The 17434-nt window shown below is 38.1% G+C and overlaps 1 protein-coding gene across 4 annotated transcripts in view; it reads left to right on the top strand.

Annotated features, from left to right (window-relative positions):
• Positions 1-17434, top strand: part of EPSTI1 (epithelial stromal interaction 1) — a 111178-nt gene that overhangs the window by 33868 nt on the left and 59876 nt on the right. For 3 of the 4 annotated variants that reach the window (XM_069068683.1, XM_069068685.1, XM_069068686.1), the window contains exons 3-6: positions 3600-3683; positions 6802-6875; positions 7418-7501; positions 17174-17247. In XM_069068683.1, coding sequence (XP_068924784.1) covers positions 3600-3683; positions 6802-6875; positions 7418-7501; positions 17174-17247 — 316 coding nt within the window. The remainder of the gene's footprint in view (positions 1-3599; positions 3684-6801; positions 6876-7417; positions 7502-17173; positions 17248-17434) is intronic. The other variant, XM_069068684.1, reaches the window with a different exon arrangement.

Raw genomic sequence — 17434 nt, 5'->3', positions numbered from 1 at the left:
TATTTCCCCCCAACAGACTGTAAGCTCTTTGGGGGCAGGGAATGTTTTGTCCTTTATATCCCTGGTGCTTACCATAGTGTCTCTCCCATAGACATGTCTTAATAAATATATGGCTGTTGATTGACATTTTTCCCCCGTGTTGTTAGGCCAAATTCTTTAAAATGATGATGGGATGTCATTTAGGAAACTCTACACAGATTCAGGGTTTAATGTTATCTACCCACGGGAATATCTAAAGAATTTATCTTTTCACTGGCCATTCTCCATGTCCATGGCCAACTTCAGCAGGTAGACTTCTCCTGCATTCATGCCTCCATGGTAGTTGTAATGAGAAGACACTTAAAACCCTAAGTTTCATCCTTCAGGGAATTTTATGATGTTAACATGTACATGGAAGACCCCTTATTGGAAAATAGTCTTTAAGGGGGGGCATTTGGCTCTATTGAGTCAGCATATTTATAGGAAAAAAATAAGCTTGATGGTGTTTTATATTCTCTGAACCATTAGTAATTACAGTAGGCTAGAATTTATATAAGCACTTCAAGGTTTGCAGAGTGCTTTACACAGGTTATCTCATTTGATCCCTACAAGAACCCTGGGAGGCAAGTGTTATTATTATCTCCATTTTGGAGATGAGGAAAGTATGACTGATAAAAGTTAAGTTTGCCCAGGGTCACATAATTAGAAATTGTCTGAAGGATCATTTGGATTAGGGGCTTCCTGACTCCAAGTCCAACATTCTATTCACAGTACCACTTAGATGGCTAGTAAATTGGGTCATTTAGATGAGTAAATTGGGTAATTCAGTAAATTGGGTAATTAAGATTTGAGCTACCATAGAATGCTATTTGTGAAAGTTTGTTTCTTTTTATAACTTAATTCAGGTATGCATCTGAAGATTATTGTCATGCAGATTTTATAGAGATGGGGGTAAAAAGGGCACTCTGCTACTTACTAATATTTCCTCAAGGACCTTTTTTCTTTAATATTGTCTACACTTTTCTAAACCTCTGACATCCTTCCCTTTTGCAAGTATCTTAAGGATTCATTTCCCAAGGTGAGTTGCTTTTTGTATAAATGTCTTTTGTGTATATGTTGTCTGGTTGTACCCTTCTTCCCTTCCTTTTTTTCCTTCACTATCAATTCTTCTATCCCATACTGTCAATCATGGACTATATGACAGTCAAATCTAGGTGATTTCACTACCACTGATAGAGGAAGAGTTCATTATAGAAACCTGAACAGATCTTTTCCATTTTTGTTGTCTTCTCTTCTAGATATATTATTAAATGTGCGTTAGGTGAGTTGACTTGAATCTCCTAGCAAGATTTCTTGTTTTTCCCTCCTCTATTTCTTGCTATTTTGGGGGACCTCACAAATCCTTCATAAATCTGTAAGATTAAAATCTCACACATTTTTCTCTCTAAAATTTGACAAATGATCTGATATCACAAATCAGGATATCATTTTTTCCAACTTGCATAAAGTTCAAGCTTCTCAATTTCTCTGTTATGATGATGGATTTAAATCTATTCAATTAGAAAATGGTGGGTGGGTAGGTGGCGCAGTGAATAAAGTGCCCGCCTTGGAGTCAGGAGAAGCTGAGTTTGGTTCCAGCCTCAGACACTTAACACTCACACAAAAAAACTAGCCGTGTAACCTCTGGCAAGTTACTTAACCCCAATTGCCCTCCAAAAGGCAAAAAAAAAGAAGGAAAATAGTGACTTTTAAATCCAATTCTCATTTTAAAAAAATATCAATAGCTTATTTTCATAGGTCATATTGGAGTTGCCTCAATTGCATGCCATATCCCCTTATTTTTATTTTTCTAATTTGGTTTTAATTTTGATCTCTTTTCTATTGTTTCCCTGATACTACACAGACAGCTGATTCAGAAATGACTCTCACATTGGTAACCAGTAATAGCTTTTTCTTTAAAATAGATTTCTTTTTTGTGTATTGCTATTTGGTATCATTAATGTTCCAGAACCTCCCAGTATTTTTTTTTACAAGAATAAAGTCTTTATGATATTTAGGCATGAGGCTTCTGTATAGTTTACAACAGTGGTCTCAAAGTCAAATGTAAACTGGAGAGACCACTAAAACCTACTTAAGAATCCCTCTGGGTTGCATATTGACTTAGCAACCTGCATGTTAGCATTTTCTTCTGTTATGTTTTTATATATTTTGTTAAATATTTCCCAATTACATTTTAATCTGGTTCCTGTTGTACTGGGGAATGTTGCAGCCTTAGTGGGCTATGTGTTTGATACCTATTTTACAAGCCTTTGGTCTCTCATTTCCTACTCCTGATTTATGCTAGTCATCATCTTTTTTCCCCCATTCTCCCCATGCCTACTTTTATATTAAAGTCACAAAATGTTGTAGTCAGTGTAATTTGATTTGGAAAACCTTAAATTCTTCTCAGACCTGCTCTACCTCTTCAACCCCACCAACCAATCTTGGTACCTAGGCTGCAATTATCTTGATCATGGTTTGTTTGTAACTGCTTATTTTAGGTGCTGCAATATAGAATGACCAGGAGTTCCAAGAAATGTCTTTTTGTTCCTTTTGTATGCACAATAAAGCCAACTTTTACCTCCTTCCTTAGCCTCTTCATGGAGAGTTTGTGTCATCATTTAAATACAACTTCCATTTGTTACTGGGTTTATTTATAGCACAAATACCAAATCAATATGATTTAATTTTTTCCAGTAGTATGCCCCTTGGTTGGTCACTGGATAAGGATCTCTTATTTAGAATGATGGTAGCTTTTAATATATATAGATAAACTAGGGTGTGATTCTTGGCAACCTCTGCCACCATCACTAAAAAAAAAAAAGCATGATGGAACTTCACAGGACCAAGGACCATTTTGTAATTTTTGATTTATCTGTTGTCATGATTGAGAAACTTACCAGTTGGCACAGCCTGTCCACAATCCATTTCTCTGTACTTAGGCCAGCCCTTAGTATGACTCCATTCTTCGTCTTTCTAGTGTGGTAGTCCCTGACAGAGTTTGTGCTCCACTGATTGAACCTTCAAGAACTCAGAATTACTTCTACATTGTGTGTCTCTTCTGAGACATTAGAGCATGACTTTTTGAACCATTAAAAACTGGGAAGAAATAATTTCAAAAGAAATTATATTAAAAATAAAAAAAACCACAATCTTTAGCAGGTTTTAAATACCTACAATATTTTAAAAACATCATTTTAAGTCTATTTGGAATGCATTTATTAAAAATACAATTCTCCTAATTTTTTCTGTTGATTCTGTAATCGACTTTTGAGGGTTGATAAATTTAGGAGGAAAAACTAAGTTCCTGCATTTCAGTTAATGAAGCAAAATGTGGTTATTTAATTTGTTCCTCTTAAAATGGGACTCATATTGAAACTGTGATGCCAGAGTGACTGTGAGTTTCAGGTTCATTCCGGGGCATGAACAAGAATTAGAAGCTAGACCCTCCCTTGTTATATTCTTTACTACCTCATACACTTAGAAATCACTGCCTTCAATTTTTTTCTTGGTGTTCAGAAATAACTTATTTTTTCCCTTTAACTTCCATTAATTTCTTTCATCTTTCCCATCTGGCTTAGTTGCTAAGAAAGAATTGGAAGATTTGGAGAAATGGAAACAGCAACAACGATCTAGGCCAATCCACACAAAGCCAAATAAACTAGGTAAGAAAATAGAACAATTAAGAGAGGGAAAACAGAAGAGTTCTTCCTCTAATGGCTTCAGCTGAAACCCTACCCACCTAAAGACCAACAGGCTCCTCTTCCCTAACAGTGTCCCCTGAGGATCCTTGAATCTTGCTATTGGTCTCTCCCTTGATATCTAAGGTGTTTTCTGTACCCTCTGCTGTTCAACTTTCCAGTGTTTGTGGTCTCTCCCAATTAGAATGTGAGCTTTCTGAGAGTAGGCATATTCCTATTGCCTTGAACATCCCCATGTAGAAAGGACTTTTAAATGTCTTTCCATTCCATTCCAGAGGTGGTCTTAACATTGCTTTCAGTTAATTCTTTAACTGCCTGCTGTGTGCAGAGTATTGTTCTACTGTGAGAGATATAAAGATGAAATAACACTGTGACCTCCTTGAAGGCAGGGTCTGTTTAGTGAAGTAGTCCTTAAGCTTTTTTTGTGGGTGTGTCATGGATCCTTTTGGCAATCTGATGAAGACTACAAATCCCTTCTTAGAATATGATTCTTTTATAAATAATTTAAGGAAATACTAAATTTCAGTTAGAGGTTAGTGAAAATAAAGATGTAATTTTTTTCTTATCCCAGATCCCCTGAAATCTATCTACAGATTCCCTTGGGGGTCTCTGGACCCAGGTTTATTGGAAGAGATAATATAGACATATGTACAATAGAGAAGCTGAGAATGGATAAAGAGATTAAAAAAACTGTAAAAGAGTCAAAGTGGGAGTAATAACTTTTTTTTCCCTGAGGGAATTGAAGAAGGTTTCGTGTACTACATGGCACTTGAAGTGGACCTTGAAGAATGAAAATAGCTAGGGTTGTGACCCTAAGCAATGGAAGTTTATGAGTTTTCCTAGCTAAGTACCTTTTATTGGTCTCCCTTAGGAGCACTCACTGTGGGTAGTCCATCTTTGTAACGTCTGAGATGGAGTATGGTTTTAAGTAAACACATTTCTTGTCTCAGTAGAAATCTCTCAGTTACTTTACCCAAAGCATCGAATGGATGATGCCGTGGTTGTCTAGTGAACGCCAGGGTACTTTTAAGTTGCCAGGGAATGGAATGGAGGCTTAATCATCAAAGCATTTAGACCCCTCCATAAATGATTGCACTCTGAAGAAAAGAGCCTACCTGGGGAACAAGAGTGACTCCCTGGTAGCACAAGTCAAGTTGTGAGCGAAAGACTCTGAGCATTTTAATCACAGGAGGGGAATACTAATCTGTGTGGAAATGAAGGCAGAGGAGATTGTGAATGTGAAGTGAAGGTGAGCCAGTGACACAGGGGTAGGTGTGAAGAGAAATGTCATCTCTGTTTTCATGGCTAAGGAGAGAGACCTTTGATCCTCAGGAGGGCATGCTGCCAGGGTGATGAATTGCCTTGTCCTAGCTCTTCTGAGAGCCTGAATCATTCAAAAGGGAGGCCACTTAATGTGAATCTTTTAAATCATCTTTCCTTCCCATCTGGTGTGAGAACAGAAAGGAAGGGACACACACTGTTGTCTTAGACCTGGTTAATACAGAGGAATCTAGAGGAAATAAACTTCAAATTAAAGTGGCAATTTTGGAAGAAAATATCCCCTTCCCTTTACCCTGTCCCCCAGGAGGTGGAAGATAAACCTAATTTGGAAAAAAAAATAGTTTGTAAGTAGAAGTAATGTGAAGATTGCATAAGAAGGCTAATGAAAGTCAACAAATGGGAGAACTTTCCATTCCACTGTCAAAGTGGTTAGACCAAGCATAAGAAAGACAAATTATTAGAATATGTAGAATTAAACTTTGGGAAAGTTTTGGTGGAAAACCTCACTAATACTAGACCAGTACCTGTCACTTCTACGCGCCCCCCCCAACACTGTATTAGAATAATTTTTCTCCTTTCCATAAAATGGGAGCAACTTTAGATCAGAATCTTCAAGTTACTTTTTCTCCCCATCATCTCTCTTCTCCCACTTCCCCACCCTCTTTTACAGTGTGTGTCCCTTCCTCCCACCCCCCCAAAAAAGGACAGGGAGAAGTCCAAGTGATATCTTTAGTAGCTTAATTATAGAAGCTCCCCAGAATACTAATTGTTTTATGCTTTTTTTGTGAGAGTGAATCTTTCAGAGAACTGAAATTTCTTTCAGAAATCTTTCAGTGCTGGGCCTGAAGTCAGGAAGACTCATCTTCCCAAGTTCAAATCTGGACCCAGACACTTAACAAGCTGCATGACTCTGGACAAGTCATTTAGCCCTGTTTGCCCTAGTTTCACGTCTGTAAGATGAGTTGGAGAAGGAAATGGAAAACCACTAGTATTTTTGCCAAGAAAACCCCAAATGGGGTCATGAAGAGGTGGACAGGACTGAAATGACTGACCAATAACAGCATGCTATGCAAACCAAGATCGAATAAACATTGAGAATCTCAAATCGCCAGTTCTTAAAACAATTATTGGGCAGTCAGAGTTTTTTGGTACTAAATTATTTTTGTGTACAGCTAAGAGCTAGCAAATAATCTGACTTCCATGTTTCTTGACTAACAGGGGGAAAGAACATCAAATTGTGCGGGTTTATAAGGAATAAATCTTGCTGGAAAATTTCCTTTGCTTTTATTTATATCCACATAAAATGAATTGAACTTTGGGATTTGAGAGTTTCCCATTTTAATACAGGGTAGTAGGATGCACAAAAGAGAGAAGAAAGCAGTAGTTACTCCCCAACAGAGATGTATTGGGTCACAGAAAATCTAGGAGGAAGAGGTGTTTTAGAATTTAAGTTCCTGGAAGACAGGAACTGAATATTTATTATTGAGTATAGGCACTCAGATATTATTTGATGGTGGATAGAAACTAGAAGATCTGAATAATTAAAATTAGAGCAAAATGTTAGAAATCTATTTAAGTAGAATAGCTTAGTCAGGAATCTTAAAACACATAGAAACCCTTATTCTTTAATGTCTTATTAAGGAATTCAGTTTTATTTTAATGTCCATGAGCATTAAACCATTAATAAGTAAAACCTTGTTGCAAACTATGCCTTAACTCTCTTTGATGGCTGACATTTGAGTTAAACATTCCTAGTTTTATTTATTGGTTCCTTGTCTCTAACTCTCGTTTTTTTTTTAAGGTGGAAACCAATCAGAGGCTGAAGCTAGGAAGAAACAACAATGTCAACTCTTACAGTCTAAATACCAGCAAAAGGTCAGAAAGAACCCATCCTATCTAGTTAATTTTATCAAGGAATTTTTTTTTTGCTTTTGAATATCAGTGCTTTTAATGAATGATGAAAAAATCATGCAATTGCTTTATCAATGTCATGAAGTTTCAAATTAATTCCAAGTCAAAATTAGAGAACTAAAAAAATGGAATGTCAGCAAATATCCCTATCCAATTTGAATAGAAATCTATGGGATATTACATTCTGGGAATATTACCTTGGCCAGTCTCTTAAAAGGCCTCTCTGATGCTACTTTAAAATGCCTCTGGTCCAGAGACCCAGCTAAGCCTATTTCATCCTACACTACTTTGTGGAAATAGGAAATACTTTCCATAAAATGGTCAGTGTTTGAGGGAGATGCCTCAGCTGTTCTTTGCTTTCTAAGGAACTTGGGATAACAACTGCTGATCATGTTGAGGCTTAGTACAAATTATACTGTAATTTGGCTTTTTTCATAATTCTGCATTTGAGGTTGACTAAAAAAAACCTAACTTTTTTTTAAACTGTCCTCCCAAAATTGATTTAGCTAAAAAGACAAGAATGTATTAGACTCCAGAAGGAAGTGGAAGAAGCAAAGCTCCAAGCCACAAAGGCAACTCAGAGAGAAAAGGTGAGATAAAGTTTCAATGCAGAAACAGGACAGTGTGGTACAATGGTAAGAGGAAGGCTTGGGGCTTAGAGGACCTGAATTTAAAGCCCTCATCCGAAGCTTGTTCTTGCTGTAGTGGTTCTTGTTTGTCCTTTGTTCTCAAAGGGAACCATGACATCAGGAAAGTGATGCCATGACTTGCAAATGAATTGGATTCAAGTGAGGCAGGGCTGTGCAAAGTCACCCACCTCACTTTATCCTCTGGATCCATGTGGGTCCAGTGGCAAGACACAGATCAGAACGACTGGAGCTGGCCTTGGATGTGGTGGGGGACCGTGGCCTGTTAAGCCAACATCTTTCCCAGGTCTCTGAAGCTTAGCACTTATGTAAATGGCGGCAAGTCCCTGAACTTTCCTGTCCCTTCAGCTTCCTCATCTGTGTCCCTGCTGGCTTTAAATCAGTAATCCTATGACCAGAAGACATTAACCTAAACATTGTAGTTTTCAGGCAGTAGTGATAGGTTCAGGTTTTCATTGTTTCCCACTTGGGTTATTGCAAGCACCTTCTGGCTGGTCTTCCTTCCTCAAGTCTCTCTCCTCCAGTCCATTCTTCACTCAGGTGCCAAATGATTTACCTAAGGTACAGATCTAAATGTGTCACTCCTCCGTTTAACACATTCCAATGGCTCCCTGTTACCTATAGAATCGAATATAGAATCCTCTGTTTGCCTTTAAAATCCCTTCCTGCCTTCTCCAGTTTTCTTACACTTCTCCCCTCCCCCCATATACCCTCTAATTCAGTTTTCTTCCTATATAATACTCCTAATCTGGTGCTTTTGAATTAGCTTCTATCCTTGGAGTAAATGGTTTATATCCTTCGTGATTCTGCTCAAATTCCATCTTCTGCAAGACACCTTTCCCAGTCCCCCGTCCCTTCTGAGATTATCTCCCACTTATACTGCCTTTGTCTTGCAAGGTACAAGGTTAGTTATGCATGTATTTGTGTGTGACCTCTTGAGAGCAGGGACCATCCTTCTGCCCTTCTTTTTTATTCCTAGTGCTTAGCGCAGCACCCAGCACCTCTATGGGCAGTGCTTAATAAAAGCTCATTGTTGTAGTCCAGCTTCTTACTCCAACTTCTCTGTTTAAATTACTCTGTCATCAGTGACTACTTAATTAATCCAATGCCCTTTTCTCAGTCCTCTCTGCAGTTTTTGACAATAGTGAACAGCACTTCCTATTGGAAAATACTGTTTGTTTCATGTGACAGTTGTCCTGCCTGGGTACCTCTGAATTTATTTTCATTTTCTGGTATGTGATTTTCTTTTGTTATACTGATGCTTTTTCTTTTCTTTCTTTTTTTTTTTTTGCATCTCTATCATCTTCCAATAACTTCTCTCTCATAATAATTCATTATACTGACACAAGTTAAATGAATGCGTTGGCCATATCTGAGGTCATATGATGTCTCATTCTGCACTTCTAGTCTCAGTCTTCTGAAATCATGGTTGACCACTGTGTTAATGAAAATTCTGAAACCTTTCAAAGGGTTGGTTTTTTGTTTTGATTTTTTTTGCTTCATTGGAATTTATTGGTTCTAGTTACTAATTTTACTTTCCATGTTCATGAATCTTCCCAAGTTTCTCTGAATTCTTCATAGTCATTACTATTTTTACAATGAAATAATATTATGTTACGTTCATATGCTACAATTTGTTCAGCAGTTTCTTCAATTGATAGCCACCAAACTTTGTTTCCAGGTTTTTGCTACAACAATAACAACAAACCACTGTTAGTTCTTACTCTTGAGCATAAATTGTGCTGACTGGCTCTGTAAGTTTGGGGAGAGGATCTTGGAAGACCTTGTCTTGGTGGGGTAGAAGCATAGGTCTATAGTCTTTCCTTTCCCCAAGCCATAAGACATATATTCCACTTTGGCTTTCTGTTTCTGTTCTGCTGTCCCTGACTGCCAGAGCATCTGTGTATAGCACCTGCTGGAGATTTAAATGGAGAAGAAAACAAAATTTTATTCTCTGAGGATGTCTTTCTTTTCCTCCTCCCTCCCTTTTTTCATTTTAAGTAATTTATTTTTGGGCAGAACCTAGCCCTGGCTACCAAGCAACAGATATGTTTTTATAGGAAAATGTAAATGTAGCCAAAAGCTAGACTAATTGCTTATGGTACCTATGAAATATTCACAAGATATTTGTGCTTTCTCTTGTAATATTTTTAGTTTCAATGAATCAGTTTCCATTTGATGTTGGTCACTGTGTATTCTTTAGATGATTTTAGTGAGAGCTTCTAAAATTCTTTTTCTTCATTTGTTGTTCCCTTTTTCCTTTATGGGGAGGAGGGTGCACCTTCCTGCCTCTCATTTCATTGGCAGGTGGGCCCAGTGCCATCAGGAACACTTGACCTGGTAGGTATCCTTTTGGACATAGCCTCTTAATTTTGTCAAACAAAGCCACAGCAAGACCCCCATCTGTGGTCAGCTAGAGACCAGCTAAAGTCACCATCTCTTTTCCTTTAGTCAATTTAATTAACATCAAACATCTATAATAAACCACACTGTTGTCCACTCTTAGACTGTTTCTTCAGGGGCCATGAGCCTCTGAATCTGTTTTATGTTTAACATTTGTAGTAAATACAAAATGGGAAGGAGCTTTTCTTTGCCTTTCCACCCCTTTGATTCATGTATCACAATCCTTAGCATATGGTAGTAGGTACTTAATATATGCTTATCAATTAAATTCTACCTTCAGATTTGAGAGTGACCGTTGCTGAGTGTGAGGGGTGGGGGCGGGGTTGCATAACCTGGTATCAAGTTTCCCTTTACTCACAGGGAAAATTGCTGTTTCTTCCTCCCTGGCAGATGAGTTTAAAACCAGGAGATTATCTACCTACCTATCGTGTTTCCCCGATAATAAGACCTATCCCGAAAATAAGCCCTCCCCTTACTGTGTAAGATTCCTCTAAAATAAGCCCTCCCCAAAAAATAAGCCCTATTGAGATTGCTATTGTAGTGAACGTGATCCCCTGCTCTACATGCTACATTACGGTACCGTCACCCCCCCTCCGTGAAACGCACGCTGCGCTCCGAGCTGCATCCAATCAGAGCTGCAGCAGTGAGCGTGTCATCCTGTTCTTCCCCAGTGATTTGCTTATTGAATAAAGGTACATTTTTTTTGTTCACATTTACCTGTTTGTTAAAATTGCTGTCAATGTTCATTAAAATAAGCCCTCCCCTGAAAATAAGCCCTCTGGTGTTTTTCTGTCCAAAAAAAATAATAAGACAGTGTCTTATTATCGGGGAAACACGGTACCTACCTACCTACCTACCTACCTGTTTGTCTGTCTCCTGGTTTTATATAATTTATGTGTGTGTGTGTATGTATGTATGTATATGTGTATATATGTAGGTATATAGAAAATATATTTATAGATTATATTAATTGTTATATTTTATTATATTTAATGTTATATAGAAATGATACATATTTTACACATGATTATGTAATTTATAGTATATTTATATATAAACACATATGTATGTATACATACACATATATGTATGCACAAATATATTGATATATGTGCATGTATATGTGTATATATAATATGTATGTAAAGTATTATCATATATATTCAATATATTATATACATATACTTTGTCCCTAGGTGTCATTGGGACTGTTTTATATCCCTTCCTCTATGGCTTTTAAAAAAAAAAAATCACACATAATGGAAATGGGTAAATATGTGGGTAGGTTGTGACAGATTGGAGAACAGTTGACATGCCAAGTGTGAAAATGGCTCCTATAAATGAGGGGTTTTGTTTTGCCAGTTTGAATATGTCTGCATCGGGTCCTAACGGCTGTGCTTATAGAGCACTCATCCTTTTAAGTGCAAGATGGACATAGATGTGCACTGATGGCAGTGTGCGGAGTCTGCTAAACCAGAGAGGAGTTGACCATCCTTCTGTTTGGCTGAGAACCAAATAAAATCCAGGCAGGTCAGGCCCTGGGCTACCATCCGTGACTGCCTCTGCAGAGCAGTGCAAAGAATATCATTTCCTTCCTTCAGTGAACTGAGATCTCCTTAATCACATCTTCTCTTCCAGTTTCCTATGTCAGAAGACTGTCACCAGAGGTCACCAGCCCAATGTTATTAGTTGTCCTCTGGTATTTGATGCAGAAAGCTGAGAAATTGATTTCTGGTGTACGTTTAATTATCAGGAAACTCCGGAGGGGGCCAGGCCCCCCCCCCAGCTTAATATCCTTCTCTATACAGATGTAGGCTGAGGAGGGGAAATACACCAATCTTGCATATCCATTGCGAGGTCTAGGAGGAGACCAACTTATGCCTTGAAGAACTTTTGCCAAAGAACATAATCTTAGAGCAGAAGGCAGTTTAAGTCACATTTGAAACAGGAGATCCAAGTAGTGGAGAGGGGAAGGAGACAGGTAGGTGACACAGTAGATGGAACACTGGGCCTGGAGTCAGGAAGACCTGAGTTCCAATCCAGCCTCAGACACTCATTTGGGCAAGTCACTTTACCTTGTTTGCCTTAGTTTCCTTATCTGTAAAATGAGCTAGAGATGGAAATGGTGAACTACTTTGCCACAGAAATCCCAAATGGGGTCACGAAGAGTCAGATATGACTGAAACAACTGAACAGAGAGGTATAATCCCAAATCAGAATCAAAAGTAACCTCACAGAACATCTATGCCAACCTGTCCCTGAGCATGAATCTCTTCTCTAATATACCTCCAGATCAGTCATCCAGACTCTGATTGGAGACCTTCAAGGAAGGGAGATCACCCTTCCTCGTAGTAGATGGAAGTTCATTCTACTTTTGGTCAGCTCTAACCATTTGTTTTCCCGATGACAAGCCCCAAGGGGTGACTGAGAGAATATTCCCCCACCCCTTCCATTCCAAAACCTCAGAAAGATTAGGACTATAAAAGAACAAAGCCCCTGTGATCAATTTTGAGATAATACTTGTCTGTCTGCTCTATCATTAAAAACAGATGATTACCCGTAGTGTAATAATGGTGAGCTAACATTTCCTACATGTGGTGCTCTATAAAGCAGAGAAAATTTGACTGAGATATTAAAGCTTCAGATTGAAAGGAGAAGGCGAAAAGGCACTGTACGATATTAGTGGATGCAAATAACCTTAATACTATTCTCTGTTTCGGAATAATGAGGCCCATTTTCAGAAATCCCTTTTAAACCTCAAGACTTTCTTCTAAATTCAATTAAAGAAAGAAATGCATTTAGATGCAAACAAGCTTTTTACATTTTGATTGGAGCTGTAAGTTCCAACTGGACCTTGCTCAGTTTTTATAATATCCTCACACCTGATAGAGAGTTAAAAACTTCTACTTTCATGAGTAAAGTTCTGGTATGTTATACATCAGTGGAACACTGGGTCAAATTATATCTCCTTTGCAAAAAAGAAAAGTGATATATGAGACATTAAGACTCTGGATAGTCAGAGGTATGGAAATGGAGTAGGATCCCTGCTGCTGCTAATGGCAGGGGATACAGACAAATACCTCATTGCATCATGGAAAGCCTGTAACGTGGGTGGCTGATTCTCTTCCCTGGCATTACTATTTTAATGGAACCCTGTTGTATTTGAATGCCTAGTGCCCCATAGAGATTTCTTGTAGGTTTATGAGTAGAATTTTTTGAAGAATTGCATAATTTGAGTTAAAGGGCACCTCAACCTCTATCTAGGCATGAAAATTATCCCAATTATAACATATCCCCCCCCCCAAAGTCATCTAGACATTGTTTGAAGACCTCCAAGGAACTCCCTCCCCCTACTTCTCAAGGCAGGCTATTCCATTTCTGGACAGCCCTGTGCTAGGAAATTTATCCTGACATGGAGTATCATTTGGTCTCTTTGTAAATTACCAGCACTCTATTCACTGTGCCACCTAGCTGCCCAATAATAATTGTTCAGTCATGCTTGACTCTTGATGATCCTATCTGGGGTTTTCTTGGCAAAGATACTGGAGTGGTTTGCCATTTCCTTCTCATTTTACAGATGAGGAAACTGGGGCAAATGGGGCTAAGTGACTTGACCAGGCTTACAAAGCTACTAAGTGTCTGAGGCTGGATTTGAACTCGGATCTTCCTGACTCCAGGCCCAGTGCTCTATCCATTGAGCCACCCAGCTGCTTATTTACTTACTGTGTCATTTGTCACCCCAAACTTTGTTGATGAACATGCCATCTATGCTTTATGAGAGTCATTGATAAGTGTGTTAGCACGGTCCAAGCCCAGTTTCCCTAGCCTGTTTTGCATATGCCCCCTTCTCTTCTCTGACACTGCCACCATCTTGATATAGTCCCTTACCACCTCATGCCTGGACTATAAGACTTCTGGTTGCTTTCCCTGCCTGAAGTCTCTCCCTATACCAGTGAGTTTCCCCCACTTTATTAGCAGAGTGATCTTTCTCTAAGTGCAGGTCTGATCATGTCATCCATCTATTCAATAAAATTCCCTATTGCCTTCAAGATCAACTTGTAAAACCCCCTTATTGGCTTTTAAAGCCTTTCATCTCCTGACCTCTTCCTACCTTTCCAGTCTTCCCACACTCTAATTTCCCCTTATGCATTCTATAATCTAGTGATGCTAACTAACCCCCTTGCTGTTCCTCACACATGATACTCTATTTCCTAACTAAATATTTTCACGAAGTATTCCTGAAGCCTGGAATATTTTACTTTTCATCTCCATCTTCTGACTTCCCTGCTTTCCTTCAAGTCTCAGCAAAAGTCCCATCTTCTTTAAGAAGCATTTCCCCTCTTAAGATTTAACTTAATTTATATTTATTTTTAAAAAAATTATATTTATTTAAAATCTATATTTATTTGATATTTATTTTAATGCTATTTCCTTTCCTCAGAGAGTCTTTCCAGTTTACCCTATGTATCTTGGATGTACATAGGTGTGCAGATACCATCTTCCTCATTGGAATGTTGAACTCCTTAAGAACAGAAACTCATTTTGCCTTTTTTTCTTTTTCTTAAATGCTTAACACAGGGTCTGGCATACAGTAGGCACTTAACAAGTGCTTATTGACATAAGTTGACTACTACATTATAACTTTAGCTACATCTTCTTCACCATGAAAGCTTTTCTGGTTTCTTCTCCCCTCACTCCCATCTCCTAATTCTCATACTTCCCTCTCAAACTACCTAATATTTGACCATAATCTGCTGCAGCTTTACAATAGGAGAGGAGAAAGAGAAACTGGAGAGGGTCATAAAGAGTTGGACATAACGAAATGACTAAACAACAAACTTTTATGGGGCAGCTACATGGTGTATTGGATAGAGCACTGGGCCTGGAGTCAGGAATATATGAGTTCAAATTTGACTTCAGACACTAGCTATGTGATTGTGGGCAAGTCAGTTAACCTCTACTCGTCTCAGTTCCTTATCTGTAAAATAGGGATGCATTGAAGAAGAGAATGACAAACTACTTCAGTATCGTTGCCAAGAAAATCCAATGGGCAAAGTCCATGAGGTTATATAGAGTAAGACATGACTGAATGACTGAGCAGCAACTATAATAATGCATTAACAAGGAGGGAGGTTAGTAGCTCACTTTTCATAATAGTTTAAAACTTATAAAATTATTTTCTCCCAACTCTATGATATATGGGAGTGGAAACAGTGGTAGCCCATTATACAGATGAGTAAGTTGAGATTCAGAGAAAGTGAGTGAATTTACCACATTCACATTACTAGTAAGTTACAGGGTAAGGATTAGAACTCAGAGTTTCTTATTCCTAGTTCACTGTTCTGTTTTATCACCCTGGCCTCTTTAGCATCTATGAGTAGAAGTATTGTTAATTTACCTCCTCCCTCTCCAGATTCTCTTTCCTCTCCTATTGGAAATCTGTAGCCAGATTATGGTCAGAAGTTCTAACTTTGGTTATTCTTCTCTCTCCCACTTCCCTGCTGGGCAAATCCAGGGCTTCACATCACAGCAAATACTACTGCTTACTTTGTCATTGCCATTCATTTAAAACTTCATGCCTTTCTTGTCTTGGAGAACTTGTCTAAACCCTCTCTTGTGTTTGTGGCTCAAATGTTCAATCTGTCTTTCATAAGAAAATTTCCAAGCAACTGCTGCATCATAATAGTTGGTCAATATTATCCATGGTTGTCCTATGTTGGGTTTAGAATCTGCCAGACTGTATGATGACAACAGGATTTGTGTAAATATGAATTCCTTTATCTCTGGGATGTCTTTGTAACCAACTCTTGAAAAACACACTTTTTTTGTAGATAAGTTAATAACTTGCTTTATGGCATGTTCTGTTAAATCTCTTAACTGATGTAAGTATTAGATTTTAAGACAAAGGTCAATTAAGTCTTTTTTTTTGAAAGTCATCCCTTCTTTCGTGATGGGTTTTCTTTTTTTGGTTTATTGCCTACATGAAATGACAGGGCCAGTGAGGAAAGGAAAACAAGGTAGCATTTCCTTAATATGCTCTTAGATATGTAATCTCAATGGTGTGAGTTCTTTCCCCCCAACTCTACCCCATATGTCATTGACCATTTGATGTCACTTGTTCACATTCTTTTGTAAATCCATCATGAGGAGTTGATTGACTGTGCTGCAGGAGGTAACAGGAGAGGGGTTGATGGTGGTGGTTCCTTCTGCATTTTTGACATTTTGTGCCCACGAAAGGAGCTTATAGCATATCCATTGACCATCTCTTGCTATGTGGGGGTCTGATCTTTTCCAATCATCTATTATCTTTCATCTAACTTCCTCTGAACAGTTCCTTGTTTGCAATGTGATTTAGCCTGCCAGCACTCACCATGTCCCTCTCTTTTACCCTTTAAATGATCCCCAGCTTAATTCCTCAGAGTAGTATTTTATGATTTCTATTTCTATTATTAAAAAATCATTAAATACTGGTATGAAAACCTTTTTTTTCTGGAAGAATTTTCAGGATATTTTTAAAACACACACACACAGAGCAAAAATTTCTACAAGTAATACAACCTGTTCTCCTCTTTCAATTCTGGGTCCAGCTTCAAGCTTAATGTTCATTTGAAGGCTCTTTCGTGTGTGTGTGTGTGTGTGTGTGTGTGTGTGTGTGTGTGTGTGTGTGTACATATGCTAGTGGACAAGCCCTATGACTGATTATTCAGTTACATATCATAAGCTGGACAAAAAAAGGCATTATTCATCCATTTGGTTTTTCCTGTTAGGCTGAACTATTTTGATTTTATATAGAAGATTTCCTACTACATTCACTATAAATTATTTGACTTAATCAATCAGAAACTTTTTTTTTCTTTTTGAGGGTTTTAGAAATACTTGCTTAGTAGAATATAGTAGTATTATCATTTCTGTCTTAAAGCTGGAATAGCTGAAATACTGATGGAGTCTGTGATTTACCCAAAGCAAGCCAAGAAGGTGAAGGTGCAAAGTGGTTATTGTATATTTGGCCTGGCATGCCAGGCATGAGGTATGGTAGTTTTGCTTAGCTCTGAGCAGGAGTCCATGCCAAAGCATGTTCTGAGACATTCTGTGTGAACTAAATTGGGCTCCAAAGGTCCATCTGTATGTTGTGTCTTAGGTAATTGTGCAATTATTCTTTTTTTGTCTAAAGTATGCCTAGTAGATTGATTTTGGGTATGTTTGAAACTTCAGAGCAATAAATTGGAGGAAAAAAGAAGGCTTCAAGAGAAGCAAAGGAGAGAAGCATTTAATGATCAACCTCCCTGGTAAGTTAAAGTTGAGTATTTGTAAGAGTTCACATGAAAATCAAATTGCTTTTCAGTCAATCAACAAGCATTTATCAAATATTTACTGTGTTCTGGGCACTGAGAATACTTTGGTTTGTGGAAAGTTGGTCATTTCCTCATTATATTTCCCGGATGATGAGGGACTCAGAATAGGCTTACCAAAATG

The sequence above is a fragment of the Petaurus breviceps genome, unplaced genomic scaffold, assembly GCF_028583685.1.
Source record: "Petaurus breviceps papuanus isolate PSGF00001 unplaced genomic scaffold, PetGlider_PUasm1.0 90769, whole genome shotgun sequence".
NCBI lineage: Eukaryota > Metazoa > Chordata > Mammalia > Diprotodontia > Petauridae > Petaurus > Petaurus breviceps.
Note: the sequence above shows the minus strand (reverse complement) of the source record. Positions and strands in the feature narration are given on the sequence as shown.